We start from the raw sequence: 14,416 nt of genomic DNA on the forward strand, positions 1-14,416 counted from the left end.
TTGAAGACCATTTCCAACACCAGCTTGCAAGACTAACAGCTCTACAAAACTTAAAACCCAGGATCCATCACAAAGTTTACTCTTTTTAAGAGGGAAAGAGAGAAAAAAAAATAAAATAAAAGAGAGGGTTTGCATTTACGCCAATAGAACCGTAACATATACTGATAAGACCAACTCTATGTGTTGCTTAGAGGGCCCATTAGATAGATACATTCAATTCAAATTCAACCCTTTCACGTTACAACATACAAAAGGAACAGAAGACGTCCAAATTTTTTTTTTTTACTTCTTTCCAAATCAGTTGTTTTGGTTTCAACTTCTTAGTTAAATTCACATTGACAAGACATGGCAAAACCAAACAATCCAATTTACCCCTCTAGAGGATGATGATGATGATGAGGTTCAGGATAGGGCTGCTCTGGATACATTTTAGGAACATCCAAGCAGATAAAGCTTCCCTGATTCTGATTCTGATTCTGATTCTGATTCTGATCGTATCTTAGCAATGATATTAGAATATCTGAAAAAACAAACTAGTAGATCCATCACCATATGATCTCAGATCTGCAGGTTTAACCAACGCCCTGCACAAAGGACATGTTCTTTCCCTCTCAAACCTGGACAACACAAGTGGGCTTCATTATCATCACCAAACTTAAACCAAATAAACAAATGCAAACAGCAATCACAATCTATGGTAGATTAAAGCCAATAAACTAACCACTCAGACACACAATCTTCACAAAAGATGTGTTTACAACGCAGTAGTATAGGAGCATGCATCTTCTCTTGGCAGATGGCACACAGGTCCCCAGCAGCATTCACCTAACATCATAAAAAAGTGTCTAGTTTAAAAAACCAAACATTCCTTTCTTAAAAATTAGCAATCGCTCTAAAAAAATGAAACACTCATTGCAAATAACAGCCTTGCTACATCTTTAAAATCTCAACCCAGATGAGTTACACAGCTAAGGAACACCGGCCAATAACAACCTAGGTACATTATCCTTTCAACCATTCAAAGCAAATCCCCTCATGGTAAGCTAACCAACATTTAGCAAATGAGAGCTCCAGAACCCTTCATATATGTAGAAGAAAAAAGAGTGGTAGAATAAGAAACAACGGACCAGTTGTGCATGTGAAAGACACATTATAAGGTTAGTTATTTTTCCCTCCTCTAAACATAATGTTCTCGAGTTCCTCGTATGCAATAAATACACATAAGAACATTTCTTTTGGTGACTAGCTGTTAGCTTGCAAGCAAATAGGCACCTCAAACCTATCTATATGTAAATGTAATATTCAGTTCACAAAACCCCCAAAATGAAATCCAGACTACCTGCTCTGATGTTGCATAAGCACCATAATGTACCTCTTTACGAGATAATGCCTTCAATGCAGCAAAGAAGGATTGTACCTGAAAGTTGACAGCCACGAAAGGGGGAAAAAACTTAGAAAGAGAGAAATTATAGACTAGGCCAGAAACCCATCTTTCACATGACTTCCCCAAAAGTACTCAAAACAAATTTATATTAATAGAAAAACAAACCTTCTCAACAACAGATGTCAGCTTGAAGGTTAAGTACAACCCTGTCATTAGTGATGAAAAGAGGCTTCCATAGTCTTTGTTTAAGAAGAAACGGTACCAAACTGGAGTTGGCAGTAAAGCACGGTAAAGTAGCATCATGTACTCAACCAATGTCAGCATTTGACCCTGGTAATATGCATTTTTCTTAAGTCAGCTTGAAGTAGAATAAGCTATATGCATAGGCATGCATCTAAGTATGCACGTTCAAAATTGCAGCCATGACAAAGCAACAAGTCTGTTCTTTGCTGCTATTAAGGAGAATGAGATTTTCCAATTATGTGATGTTAGCCAGAACATAATTGAGCACTGGTACCATAGCAGATAGCTACATTCAATATGATGTGGCATGATATTCTTACAAACCGGGAAAAAAAAAAAAAAAAAAGAGACAAGATTAAAACACGGAAAAGATCGTCATATAGAAGCTCTTTTCACAAAAGAACAAAAAACAATTTCACAATATAACAACACAATCATGCAAAATCAATTCCAGATCAGGAAATGCATACTTTTTTCTTCCAAAATCAAAGGTTAATAATAAAATTAAGACAAAAGAGGAATTCTCAGTCAATGAAGACTGCCTAACTACTAAGTTGGACCATATTACAACCTGTTCTTAATCAATTTCTCTTTCTATTTCTAGCATCATTGTTCTTCCATACTTATTCTTTGACCTCACCAAAATTCAGTATTCAACATCTCATGGATAACATACATCAAGACATGCATGCACGTGCTATTTATAAATATTATCTACAGTCCACTAAAAAAACAGAGCTAACCTGCTTCCGGTAATTTCTGCCTCTGCTGTTCTTGTAATACATTAACAGAAAGCACTTTAAAACCATTGCTTCCTGCCGAACTAAAGTATCTGAAAGAAGCCAGAATCATGACATAATATCAACAAATAAGGTAAAAATAATCCACAATAGAAATGGGGAAACAAGCATCTTTAACAAAAGGACAAGGGAAAGAGTGGTGTAGAATTTGCATGCATGCAGATGAAAGATTTCAAATTATGCTGGTTAGAGTATGAACTATCACTCATTTAGATGCAGATGAGATCCCCAAAAGTGCTGAATTTCGAAGGTGATGTTAGCTGAAGTTCACTAACCCAATCAACAAATTTATATGGGTACACACCTATAAAAAAATTTCAAAAAACCATCTGTTTTAATGAATGAGAACATATTATTTTTACTTCGGCCACTTATTTTAACAGAAGAAAAAAAGATTGAAACTGAATATTGTACACTTATCTACACAGGAAAACTGAACTTGCAATAGACATTGTTTAAACACAGGGCTGTCAAACAGTATCCATAAATTGTTTCTTCAGTAGAACAAGACATTATGATTGCATTTCAATTGATAAATATATTTGTGGAAAACAACCCACCATTAACCATGATAATAAAAATAGCATGCCAGAAAGGTGGAATATATTTCGGGGGAAGCATCACCAATGGATACAAAAGATCATCATTCCAATACCACCAATATACAGCGATAACATGGAGCGTGAAAGCAAGACAGATTCCAGTCAGAACAGAGATCTTTCTCTCCCCCTGCAGCCACAAACAGAAGGCATACTTAATTTTTCTACTAAAGATGGTAGAAGAAAACCTTTTAAATATTGGTTTCGGATAAAACATAGGTCTGACAAATGAAGATAATATATCACCTTCAAAGCGGTTTGTTTCCGTAAAATGTCATTAGACTTGAACATTACAGCAGCAATCCAAATTGTAACAAAGAAACCTGCAAATCTTTGCAGAAGGCAAATGTTATTAACTTGAAATGAATAGTACTTCAGTTTGAGAAGAGATGCGACTCTGAAAATGTTCATTTTAACCTTGCAGGAGCCATAAAGCCCAAATCTTAGTTCCTCCCAAAGACATCATGTAGCCTATCAACTTAGTAATTAGGCAGTTGCAAGCTAGAAACATGATTCTCAGAATGTGTACCATAAAAGGAAGAAAGTACTCTCTATAGGTTTGGATCCTTAAATTGCTCAAGCTAAAAGGCATAAAAAAAGCACTTCAACGATAAAGATATAGGAATGAGCATTAGGTCGGTTCTTTTTGAAAACAAATTAAACCAAATTAACTTATAAAACTGACGTACCAATTAAATTAAATTGATTAACAAAAAAAAAATAAAAAAAAAACAACTTAAGTCAATTGGTTTTGTTGGTTTAATTGGTTTTAACTATTCAGAAAATAAAATGGTCCGTTAATTCATTCTCTTCAATTATCGAATTTGAAAACAAATAGGCAACCTAACTAACAGAATAAACCAATTTTCAAAACCGAATAAACTGAACCGAAGTAAGCAAACATGATCAGTTAAATCGGTTTAAACCAATAAATGCTCACCTGTATAAAGACATTAATTCTAAAATATTATAAAGATTCACGTATCTATGATAACAAGTTATCATCATACTACTAGCTCAATTTTTCCTTCACTCCCATTTTCAAAAAAAGATCAAGCATAGACTAAATTACCCATCTTTTTATTCTTCCAAAATGAGTTGGTATTGTTCTTTCTTAATACTAAAGGTATAACAAACAAAAATTTATTAGGAACTCAAAAAAACAATTAAATCAGTGGATGCTTTCCACGTACCTTCCACCGTTCATAATTTAAGGTGACCAACAAATCAAAGGCAACCTGCTTGAACAGGTCTGAGGTGATTTTGTTGATTTATGTTCCACTTAGGCATGCCAAACAACACAATTAAAAGCTTTATGAACTAAAGCAATTGAAGACTAGGTGAACAACACTAATAAGCTTCTAAAAGTGAAACCGGTGTTCATCAACTATTCCTCTAAAAAAACTTTCTTCATGCAAGTACTGTCGCATTTATATACCAATAGATACTTGGTGTAAAGAAGCATAGCCAAGGGGGAAAAAAGCTACCATGCACTTAAATTCTCAATAATAGTTAAAGCCCAACTCCAGCTAATATTTGCAAAATGCACAAGGACACCAACCACAGTAGATTCTCAATATTAAAGATTAAAATTATCTATATGCTGATGCTATATTTAACAGCAATACTAAAACAAAGGGTTGAAATTCTACTGCTAGGAGCAAATTGAAAAGCAAGAAAATGAGAGGAGTCACCTTGCAAATGTTGCCGGATAAAAACAACCAAGAGAAGTAAAGAAAAGGGCAGAACTTGCTCAATCCACCTAGCAGCCTGCTGAATGTCATATCTTTGGTAGGAGGAATCTCTGCTATTATTAACTCCAGACCCACCCCCACCTCCATCCCCAGCTTCTGCATCAGCACTAACACTCCCATTGGACGAGGAGTGGGAAACACCTTCTCCTTCTCCAGCAGCCACCCCTAGATCGCTGCTTCTGGAATTTCCTCCTTGACCATCAGATGTTCCCAACCCCAGAAACACCTCGTTCTGAGGAGTTACTTCCCTGAGTTGGCCTGCTACCATACCAGATGCATCTCTCTCGCTCTCATGGTTGTCTCCCGTCCCAATTATCCTAATAGCAACATGTCCATTGTTGGCAAGGGCAGAAGTGGAATTTTCTAGGTTCGGATTAGTGATAAGAGGGTCGGATTCTTGGTGGATAGAACGTGATGTACGGAGAAGACCTGAGTATTCTAACAAGGCTGAAAGAGGCGCTTGGATTATATTCGAAGCCGATAGTATTCTGTGTCTCCTTGAATTAGAAGAGGCACCTCCGTAAGCATCTGAATCCGTACCTGAAGCATCCATTTGCGCCGATGATGATGCCGATGATGAACCTGTTGCCCTAACCCTAAATCATAATTTCATGATCTAAATCAGAATTTCACTTTTTTATTTTTTTTCATTTCGCGGTATACCAAGGAAACCTAAACAAACGACAACACACAATCTTAATTACATTGAAAAAAGAAAAAGATATACATACAAATCGGCTTACCTTCGAAGGCGAAATTCCGCGTCGAAAAATAAATAAATAAATAATTAAAATTAAAATCATCCGAAATGAAAAGAAGGAAAATACCTTAACCCTATGGTCGGAGTCAGAAGAGTAAAACAAGTAAAGAAAGTAGGAAGCGAAGCGATTTGACTGAATCAGAAGCGGATTGGGAGAAAAACCGGCGTATAGCGGGGATGATCGAAGACTGTTCCGATTGTTAATAAAAGAAATGCAGAGAGGAGAGAAAAGTTCAGAGATTTCTTTCCTTTCCTTTCTCTTCCAATTGTTTTATTTTGTTTGTTTAGTTCCTGTCCTTTTTTCTCCCGTCCTTTTTCCTTTTACCTTTCTCGCTCGCGCGAGGGCAGGCAGGCAGGCAGCGAGCGAGAGATAAAAAAGAATTTAGTCAACTTTATTTATTATATTTGTTTTCTTTATATATATATATATCTCTCTTTTAATTTGTGTCATGACATGTCATCCATATATTTGCCAAGAACTATGCATTTGAAGATAAAATATTTTTCCTTTTTAAAATAATTAATATAAATAATTTAATCATTATCAATATCATAAGTTAAGTTGAAATTGAAATTGATATTTTTTAATAGAGGTAGGAATGTATTATCATAAGATTCATTCAGAGCTTATAATGTTATAGTATATCAATACAAGTTCTTAAATTTAACATTAATTTACAGTTGATCCATTAACATAACTAGTAGACAATAGAGTTTACAACTCAATAAACCATAAGCATATAGACTTTATATTAATGATAATAAATATACGGAGGTATGTAGATATAGAAAAAGATAGATAGCGACTTTAGTTTTTTGGTTCCTAATTAAGGTAGTTTGTTGTTACTAATTGGAAGAGGGAAAGTAAAGCTTGGATGTAGTGATAAAGGAAAGAAATCTATATGACATTATTAGATATGGTTACCATGAATTTTTAAAAAGATTAATTTTTATAAATCACAAGGGTTTAGCTTTATAAAATGTCCTTTTACTTGGGAATTTGAAATTTTTAGAAATTTGTCATAGTGGGTGAAGATATTGATGTTGGTGCATTAAGGATCAATTGTTGTGATTGAAGTGGGATGTTGGTTGTTGAATTGGAACTAACCATTAAAAGGTAGGTTTGCTTTTGCAATTGCTCCTCTAACTCCATACTAACACATCTATAGTCCATGTACCATTTAAAATAGGGCAAAAACTCAACTTGCATTGTCCACAGAAAACACAAACAAAAAAAAATATTTGATCATAACCATCCTCCCACAAGAATTACTTTGTGTGAAAAGATCCAATAAAATCAGCTTCTAATGAGCAGATGCTGATGATGTTTGTTTCTTTACATCATCATTGGTACAACTAATACACAGTTGACAACAATAGAATTAAAGCAGGTAAGTAGTGAAGGAATTGAGGATTGTGGAGGAGGGGTAGGCATTAGGCAGCGCAGGAATTACAGTTGCAAGTCTTGGGTACAAAAGCACAAACGCCAAAGGGCTTGTTGGGAAGCTGGCAATCGATGCCAAAGCAGCAAGGCATTGAAGTACAGGTGGAGGCAGCGGTGGCGCTGCAACACTTGCACAGCAAGCACAGCTGGAAAGGGGCAAGCCTTCGCCGTGCACCATCATCCTTGCCTAAATCAGGTTGAAGAAGGCGATACTCAGTAGGCCCTACGGGTTTATACTCTCCATTACTCCTAGATGCTGTTGCGGAAGCCTTAACTGCAACTATGTCATCGTCAATTAATCAAGCCGATTACGTTAATTAAGATTTAAGAGAGGCAGCATGCATACCTAGACAAGCGGTGAAGAGGACTAGAATTGATATTTTAAGGATACGAAGATCAATGGCCCAGCTGTCCATATTTTGTTCACAGCGCTCATGCATAAAGAGGAAGACAAAGAGGACGGAGGAGAGTGAGGGAGTGATAAAAACACTTTTTCCCTAATAAAATTCGTGTGGTGGATAGGGAAGGAGAAGGAGATTTGTTAAGAAAAGTGGGTCAAACAAACGTATGGATGATTTATTTATTTGTCATTTGTATTTCAGACTTAACCAATCATACAGGCTTAGTATTATTGATGGGGTTTTGGTTTTGAAGGTTTTTTTGTGGCTTTACCTACAACTTTTGACACGGTTAAAAACGTAAAACCAATGCTCCACAATCCACCCACCGATGCTTGGTTAAAGATCCAAACTAGTTTGTGCCTGTCATCACATCACTTGGAAATGCACTCCTCCCCATTTTCCCCAATGCTTTTAAACTAATTTGTCATATTACTGCTAATTTTCGCTGTAGAGTTTCACCTTTCTTTTTGCTTCTTCAATCTTATGCCATGCTCTGTAGGCACAAAGAAGTTGTATGATACTAAACGAGTACGTTTAGAGAAATATAGACAGATACGAGAATAAGCAACGGTTTATTCAAACAAACAAAAAAGGGGTGAACTCATTGTCATCATCGCAAGTTGGTACACTGTTCATTTTCAGAGTTGCTGTCAACATTTTCCATTGTCTACCATCTTCATCAAAATTATTCACAGCTAAAAAGCATCTACTTACAAGTCTGAAACTGCATGCTTTTATGCTGAAGACAACTTTCCGACAGGAAATTCCAGTGGCAAAGGATAAAACAAAAAAAAGTGATACAAGCTTCAGTTGAATAGCATAATCAACACATAATCAACACAGACTACAGACAACTTACACATTAGGTACAATTAAGTAAAACCACCCTTGTTTTAACAAGCAAATTTGTCACTTTTGACAGGGGGTCATGCTACAAAAGCCACACCAAACAAGTATACAAGTAGGTGACATTTTCATCGAACTCTGCATGCTGCAGGGCCACCTGGGGAACAATTTGGATTAGACGACCTACAAATGGCACCTGGACCAACATTGTTTGAAAATCTGTGTCGCACTCGATAATCTGGAACTCCACCCATTGCAAACGGACCAGCACTACCTCCTGTTACTTTTGAGTTCAAAGACGAGGAGACTTCATCTGCACTACCACCAGTGCATTGTAGAGGTTCCAGCGTTTCAACAACATCACTCATTAACGGCCTTGCTTTTGGATTCTGGCTCAAACAATAGTATGCCAAGCTGCATGCCTTCTGGGCAGCCCTTGCTGAATACTGGTTCTCCAATCTTGGGTCAATTATTTGAAGTAATTTTCTCTTATCATTCAGTTTTGGGCGAGCCCAATCCACCAAATTCTGCTCCTTGCTTGGTCTTGTCTTATCAACAGATTTTCTTCCCGTCAAAAGCTCCAAAAGAACAACTCCGAAGCTGTATACATCACTCCTCGCAGTCAGATGACCTGCTCATTTTATAGGCAGAAATAATTAACTATAAATATCAAATATAATTGCTTCTTAATTTTATCAAACCATCAGAAGGAAAAAGTGAAGACTACAGAAGTAGTAGACAATATGATAAATGCTCAAATGTACCAAAATTCCAGAACTTGTGTAACAGCCACTTAAGAAGCATGAACTAAATCAACTTGAGGAATTTCTCAATTCTGTCTATATCCTTGATAACTCTTTATTCTGTTAGACATGAATCATAGCTTTGGATCCCATTCGAAAATCACGATAAAAATGATCTGGTGAATTTACTTTCATTTATTTTCATAAATTGTTCATACACGGTGTGCTAAAAACAAGATTTTCAACTGTCCTTCCCACACAACATTGATGATGAGAAATCCAAAATTATCTTCCCCTTTGACAATGCCAAGAGCACAAAACAAATGCAACTTGTTCCTTAAGCACTACCAGCAACAGTGACACTGAAGGACCTATATCTATCTATATGATGAATCAGCTAAATTGTTATTGGTTGCTGGTAGCTTGCACCCAACATGCTTTCAAGCTCTGCCTTTCTGTAAGGCCGCTCAGAGAGGTAATGTTATTATCAAAGATGGTTATCAACTCATTTCCCCAGCTGGGAGGACACCATTATTCCTATAAATGTTATTATGATGTATCACACATTACTAAGATTTTAGTAGGTCATACCAGTCATAACATATTCAGGTGCAGCATATCCATATGTTCCCATTACTCGAGTTGAAACGTGGGTCTCATCACCTTGTGGTCCAGCTTTTGCAAGTCCAAAATCAGAAAGTTTGGCTGTATAATCCTACATATTCAAGAGGCAAACCCATGGTTGAAGAGGAATTGAGGTCCCATAAATCAGAATCATGGTAGTATATTACTGAATGGATTTTTTTTTTCTCAACTAGCATAGATTTAAGGGACAACAAATTCAACAATCAAGGGAAAAGAAGACAAGTGAAAGGTCTAGAATGAACAATGTATGCAAATACTTACAGAGTCCAACAATATATTGGAGGTTTTAAAATCCCTATATATTACGGGTCTTTCAGCATTGTGTAGGAAAGCAAGCCCTTTAGCAGCTCCTAGAGCAATCATCATTCTTTTCGCCCAGGATAAAGGTGCAGTTGCCTCTGAATGGCATAGGAAAGCGATGTCAACCTTTGTTAACAATAAATAGAGAAGTTACCATAGACAAAGAGAATCATAACAAATTTCAGAAATGGAAGAAGCAAAAGGAAACCGTTGAAGTACTCAGTGGCTTTAGGTTCTAACTTGGATAATCATAATAAGCATGAGACACATCATGCTTTTAATTCCCAAGGAACACAGGATGACTGATGGAGGACACTACATATCCAGCAGTCCCGAGGCAATGATTATAGATGCTGGCCTACAAATACAGATTATGTTTCTTTTCATATGATTGCTTCATTTATCAAATAAGTTTAGAAGGTAGAAAATGGTGATCTCTTAGAGCCTTGCAATAAAAGAGGACAGATAATCTCTCATGATATCAATTTACTTGGCTGTCAGCCTGTCACGGCTTTAAGAAAAAAATAGAGTTGCTGAAAAACCAAATTCTGTCAGTTTGAACAGATGCCCTCAGTTAGCATCACCCCACTAAGTTCCTCTCAAGATTAATATCATATCAGCTGCACTTACCTTGTTCTCCTCCGTGTAAATTAGCAACATCGATGGTTCATTGAAATTATTTTGAAACAAAACTTCTAAAATAGCACCTCGTGCAAAGAGGTGCTTATGGCCCTGCAGGCCTCTTGTAGCAGTTAAACTGCTTTATTGGATAAAAAACCCGTTTACATATCCAAGAAAGTGGTGCTTATGACAGATTATGAAATCCTATCATGCGATGAGCCATGCACTAGGTTAGATCAGTGCAATATTTTCCTAAAAAGATTCAATATTCTGATAGTAACAGTTTTGGTTCATAACCAAGGAGCTACATCAAGTAAGTTTAAGATGCTCCACGCTAAAGAAGTCTGTCATGATAAAGGGTGGAAGCAATGCATTGACTACATTATTTTTAAGTAGATAAACAAAATTTAAAGAGCCTAGTTGATGAGAACAAGTTAGCACTTAGCAGCAGGAAAGGAAATGTATTTGCAATACTAATGAAATAGAAAGACAGGGAAAGAAGAAACACATATGGGCAGGGATTAATATAGGAATGATGTAAAATGTGGAGAAATGCCTACTTCGAAAAAGGTGGTTCTCAAGGCTACCACGGAACATGAATTCGTATACAAGTAGCCTGTGATCATCCTCACAACAATAGCCGATCAGCTTAACCAGATTGGGATGCCTGAGCTGGCCGAGGAAGTTGACCTCAGTCTGGAGACAGAGAGCAAAGCAGTTTCAGGGAATTAAAAAAAAAATGGGGGAGAAGAATGTAGGTAAAAAGGGAAAGAGAGAGTACATACAAGCCATTCGCGGTGACCCTGAAGGCCCTCCTTGTTGAGGACCTTGACAGCGACAGGAAGAGATTTGAGACCGACCCGCACATTCTCGTCAATATAACCTTTATAGACGGTTCCGAAGCCACCTTCCCCGAGAATATAGTCAGAACGGAAGCTCTTGGTAATAGTCTCAAGCTCGAATAAAGTGAAGGCAATAATGTGGGTATAGAGAAGCGCATTTTTCCTGGAATCCTCGAAGTCGCTCAGATCTGAGAGGGTACGATTCTGAGTCTGGCTCTGACTTTGAGTAAGCTTCTTGTCGGATAAGATGTGGTTGTGGAGCTGCTGAACTGCGATTTTCAAAATTGGAAATTCAAGGAATGGGAAGAAGGGGAAAGATGCCCTAGCCCTAGTGCTTGCTGGGCAGCGCAGATGGAAAAGTAGTAAAAGAAAAGAATGTAACCTAACCTTGAGCATGAGTAACAACGTCAGATTCCTCTCTAGTGCCACAGTTGCCCATGACGGAAGAATGAGTTGGCAATCGCAATCGCAGTAGCTTCTTCTTCGGCTTCCCAATTCCACAACCCTCTTCTGTCGTCACCTACTTTCATTCTGTGCCTGGAATTAAAATAATGTTACTTGGGGTGATTTCATATCAATCAATGTGAGTGAGATTGCTTCTTTTCCGCCCGCACCCGCACCCGCACCGGCACCCACACCTGCACCCGCACCCGCACCCGCACCCGCACCCGCACCCGCACCCGCACCCGCACCCGCACCCGTACCTTTCTGTGTTTACCAACCAACTTGTCGTGTAGACCTTTCAACATCATTGCCATCTTTTTCACCAAACTACTGCTTTACTTTCTACTTTCACTACAGTAATTTTATTTTATTTTTATAAAAGGGTAAACTAACTAATTGATCACCTAATTTTTGGGAGTTTTCATTTTAGTCACTTAAATGTTAAATCTCTAACAGTGATTAACTGTGCATACCATATCATCATTTTTACCATTTTTTACCCCCTGTTACTGTTCATCATCTTCCCCTCCACGTCACCCTTGCTTCCACCATTTTTTTTTTCTATAAATTCATTAATTATAGTTACACTACTTTTTAATCCACTGCTTCACCCTTTCTTCCATGTGTATGTTCTCACGTCGCATCCCTTCCAGTTCAGCTCTCATGGCTTCAAGGACATTCTTTGCATCTTGTATTAATTGCCCAAAATAATAAAAAATCCAACCTGAACTAGAATATTATCACATTGACTTATTCAATCTAATTTCATTTTGTTTATTTTATTGTTATTTTAATTTTAATATTGTTATTATTTTTGTTTTTATCAGATTTGAATTACCCCTTTTTATTTTTGCACAAATCATAATTGCTTAGCACGTAACTTAGTTAAATAAAAATTATAATTTTAGATATCTTACTCCCAATAGTATTATTTATATACTGTTGAGACGTAAGAATTTATTTTTGATGAATTCGACACCCATCAAATTTTGATGTCGTTATCAAGGATTGGTGTTAACTAATTTTGTGTTTTCTTTTTAATCAAGTTATGACGTGCTGACAGCTCAAGCATGATTTAGAAGTAAAGAAGAATTCTCATGAAAAAAGAATGATGAATTATTGTGTAACATCCCAAAAACTCCATTGATCTTAAACAACATGATTTTAGAAAGTATATGTATTAGAATTTTCAAAAGAAATAAAAATAGAAATTATAAGTGATAGTAGAAAAGACTGATGGATACTAAAGTTAGTTGAATTAAAGACTTATATTATGATGTATTAATTTAAAGTGGGAACTAAAACACAAAATGTGAAAAGTGTTGTGGTCTTAGTGCAAATATTCAAATTTTGTAGGTCAAAATGTAAATATGAAAAAGGATAGGAGACCAAAAGTGCAAATACCTCAGAGGTGGAAAGGACCAACATGTGAAATAAATTGGTGTATAAAGACTAAATTGAATAAGTGGAGAAATAAGAGGAACTAAATTATAATTTTTCCTAAAGGGAAGAGTGACTCAATGGTGAAATTGTAGAAAATCGTGAGGAGCAAAATAATCATTTCTCAATTAGAATAGCCATCATCTATTATCATGATAATAATTAAGGATTATTTGGTGTTAAATTATGATTGGTTGAAATGTTTTATTATAATTTTATTTTAGAATATTTAATTAATTAATAGAGATATTTTAATAGAAAAGTTGTATAGATTTCTTTCATTCACCATCAATCTCCCGCAATTCACCATTCATGGGAAAATATTGATTTAGTTATTTTCATCAAAATTCACCATTTTTTACTCGAAATCAAAATTCACCATTTTGTAAGTATGACTATTACCTTGGATTCAAGAAAATTAAAATTGGAGGAGAGAAAAAATCAAGCTAAGGACTTATAATTAATAGGATAAGGTAAGAATATAAATATTTTATTTTAATTTTAAGGAATATAAATATTTTATTTTAATTTTAAGTTTGATATTATTGAAAAAGCAAGAAAATAATGCTAAACTAGAGTTTGTTTATATAAAATTTTGTATTCTTAACATGTTAGTGAAGAGAATGTGATGAAAATTATTGTAGAGAAAAGAAAAGACATGAAAAATATGAGAAAATAAAGCGGTGAAGCTAGGGAAGTGAAAATTCTAGCTTAATAGAGACAAATACTCAAAATAATTATTTTCCAAAAGACTAAAGTGTCAATGATTAATAATTAGTTTAAAAATTGATAAAACAAATTCTTTTAAGAATGTGTAAGTTGTTTGATAAAAAAAAAACAATGGTTCAACTTGTTCAATTTTGAAAATTAAACAAAAATTATAGAAATTGAGATAGAGGTTCAACCAAATATGAAATTCAAGCCTACCGAGTTTGTTTTGTATATAAGAAATGATGTGAGTAATGGAATTGTAAATCATGAGATAAATAAATTTAAGTGAGATAATGTCAAATTAATTTTGAGTTCCTTAATTCGACTTTAAAATTTATTAAAAATTATAAAATTTTATAATTAATTCGACTTTAAAAAATATTTAGGAGGTGAAATTTATATTTCTAAAAGATTAACGAGTATATTTTCAAAAGAAACA

The 14,416-nt window shown here is 35.5% G+C and overlaps 3 protein-coding genes across 4 annotated transcripts; all 3 read right to left on the reverse strand.

Annotated features, from left to right (window-relative positions):
- Nucleotides 1-134: 134 nt before the first annotated feature.
- On the reverse strand, nucleotides 135-5,959 carry LOC108476049 (uncharacterized). Its single transcript, XM_017778116.2, has 9 exons — nucleotides 5,608-5,959; nucleotides 4,721-5,452; nucleotides 3,273-3,349; nucleotides 2,988-3,156; nucleotides 2,371-2,459; nucleotides 1,550-1,714; nucleotides 1,340-1,417; nucleotides 722-825; nucleotides 135-617 (listed from the first exon to the last, which is right to left on the reverse strand). Exons 2-9 carry the CDS (start codon nucleotides 5,331-5,333, stop codon nucleotides 512-514), a joined length of 1,401 nt encoding a protein of 466 aa, XP_017633605.1. The 5' UTR covers nucleotides 5,334-5,452; nucleotides 5,608-5,959; the 3' UTR covers nucleotides 135-511.
- An 822-nt stretch (nucleotides 5,960-6,781) lies between these two features.
- On the reverse strand, nucleotides 6,782-7,599 carry LOC108475713 (uncharacterized). 2 transcript variants are annotated; one of them, XM_017777697.2, is made up of 2 exons: nucleotides 7,331-7,599; nucleotides 6,782-7,258 (listed from the first exon to the last, which is right to left on the reverse strand). In XM_017777697.2, exons 1-2 carry the CDS (start codon nucleotides 7,422-7,424, stop codon nucleotides 6,975-6,977), a joined length of 378 nt encoding a protein of 125 aa, XP_017633186.1. In that variant the 5' UTR covers nucleotides 7,425-7,599; the 3' UTR covers nucleotides 6,782-6,974. The 2 variants fall into 2 exon arrangements, with proteins under 2 accessions (XP_017633186.1, XP_017633185.1); XM_017777696.2 differs by having other exon boundaries at nucleotides 6,782-7,264; nucleotides 7,331-7,592.
- Nucleotides 7,600-7,956: 357 nt separating this feature from the next.
- On the reverse strand, nucleotides 7,957-11,962 carry LOC108476085 (probable serine/threonine-protein kinase PBL8). Its single transcript, XM_017778160.2, has 6 exons — nucleotides 11,770-11,962; nucleotides 11,326-11,651; nucleotides 11,101-11,236; nucleotides 9,881-10,017; nucleotides 9,566-9,689; nucleotides 7,957-8,862 (listed from the first exon to the last, which is right to left on the reverse strand). The coding sequence occupies exons 1-6, from the start codon at nucleotides 11,819-11,821 to the stop codon at nucleotides 8,360-8,362; spliced, it is 1,278 nt and encodes a 425-aa protein (XP_017633649.1). The 5' UTR covers nucleotides 11,822-11,962; the 3' UTR covers nucleotides 7,957-8,359.
- Nucleotides 11,963-14,416: the final 2,454 nt, after the last annotated feature.

This window comes from Gossypium arboreum, chromosome 3 (genome assembly GCF_025698485.1).
Source record: "Gossypium arboreum isolate Shixiya-1 chromosome 3, ASM2569848v2, whole genome shotgun sequence".
Lineage (NCBI taxonomy): Eukaryota > Viridiplantae > Streptophyta > Magnoliopsida > Malvales > Malvaceae > Gossypium > Gossypium arboreum.

Coding starts and splice junctions, on each gene's coding strand:
- LOC108476085 (XM_017778160.2), bottom strand. CDS start 11,821: ATGGGCAACTGTGGCACTAGAGAGGAATCTGACGTTGTTACTCATGCT. Junction 10,018..11,100: donor TGAGAACCACCTTTTTCGAA/GTAGGCATTTCT, acceptor TATGCCATTCAG/AGGCAACTGCACCTTTATCC. Junction 9,690..9,880: donor CCAATATATTGTTGGACTCT/GTAAGTATTTGC, acceptor TTGAATATGTAG/GATTATACAGCCAAACTTTC.
- LOC108476049 (XM_017778116.2), bottom strand. CDS start 5,333: ATGGATGCTTCAGGTACGGATTCAGATGCTTACGGAGGTGCCTCTTCT. Junction 3,157..3,272: donor GGAAACAAACCGCTTTGAAG/GTGATATATTAT, acceptor TTGTGGCTGCAG/GGGGAGAGAAAGATCTCTGT. Junction 1,418..1,549: donor TGACATCTGTTGTTGAGAAG/GTTTGTTTTTCT, acceptor GTCAACTTTCAG/GTACAATCCTTCTTTGCTGC.
- LOC108475713 (XM_017777696.2), bottom strand. CDS start 7,424: ATGCATGAGCGCTGTGAACAAAATATGGACAGCTGGGCCATTGATCTT. Junction 7,265..7,330: donor CCTCTTCACCGCTTGTCTAG/GTATGCATGCTG, acceptor ACGATGACATAG/TTGCAGTTAAGGCTTCCGCA.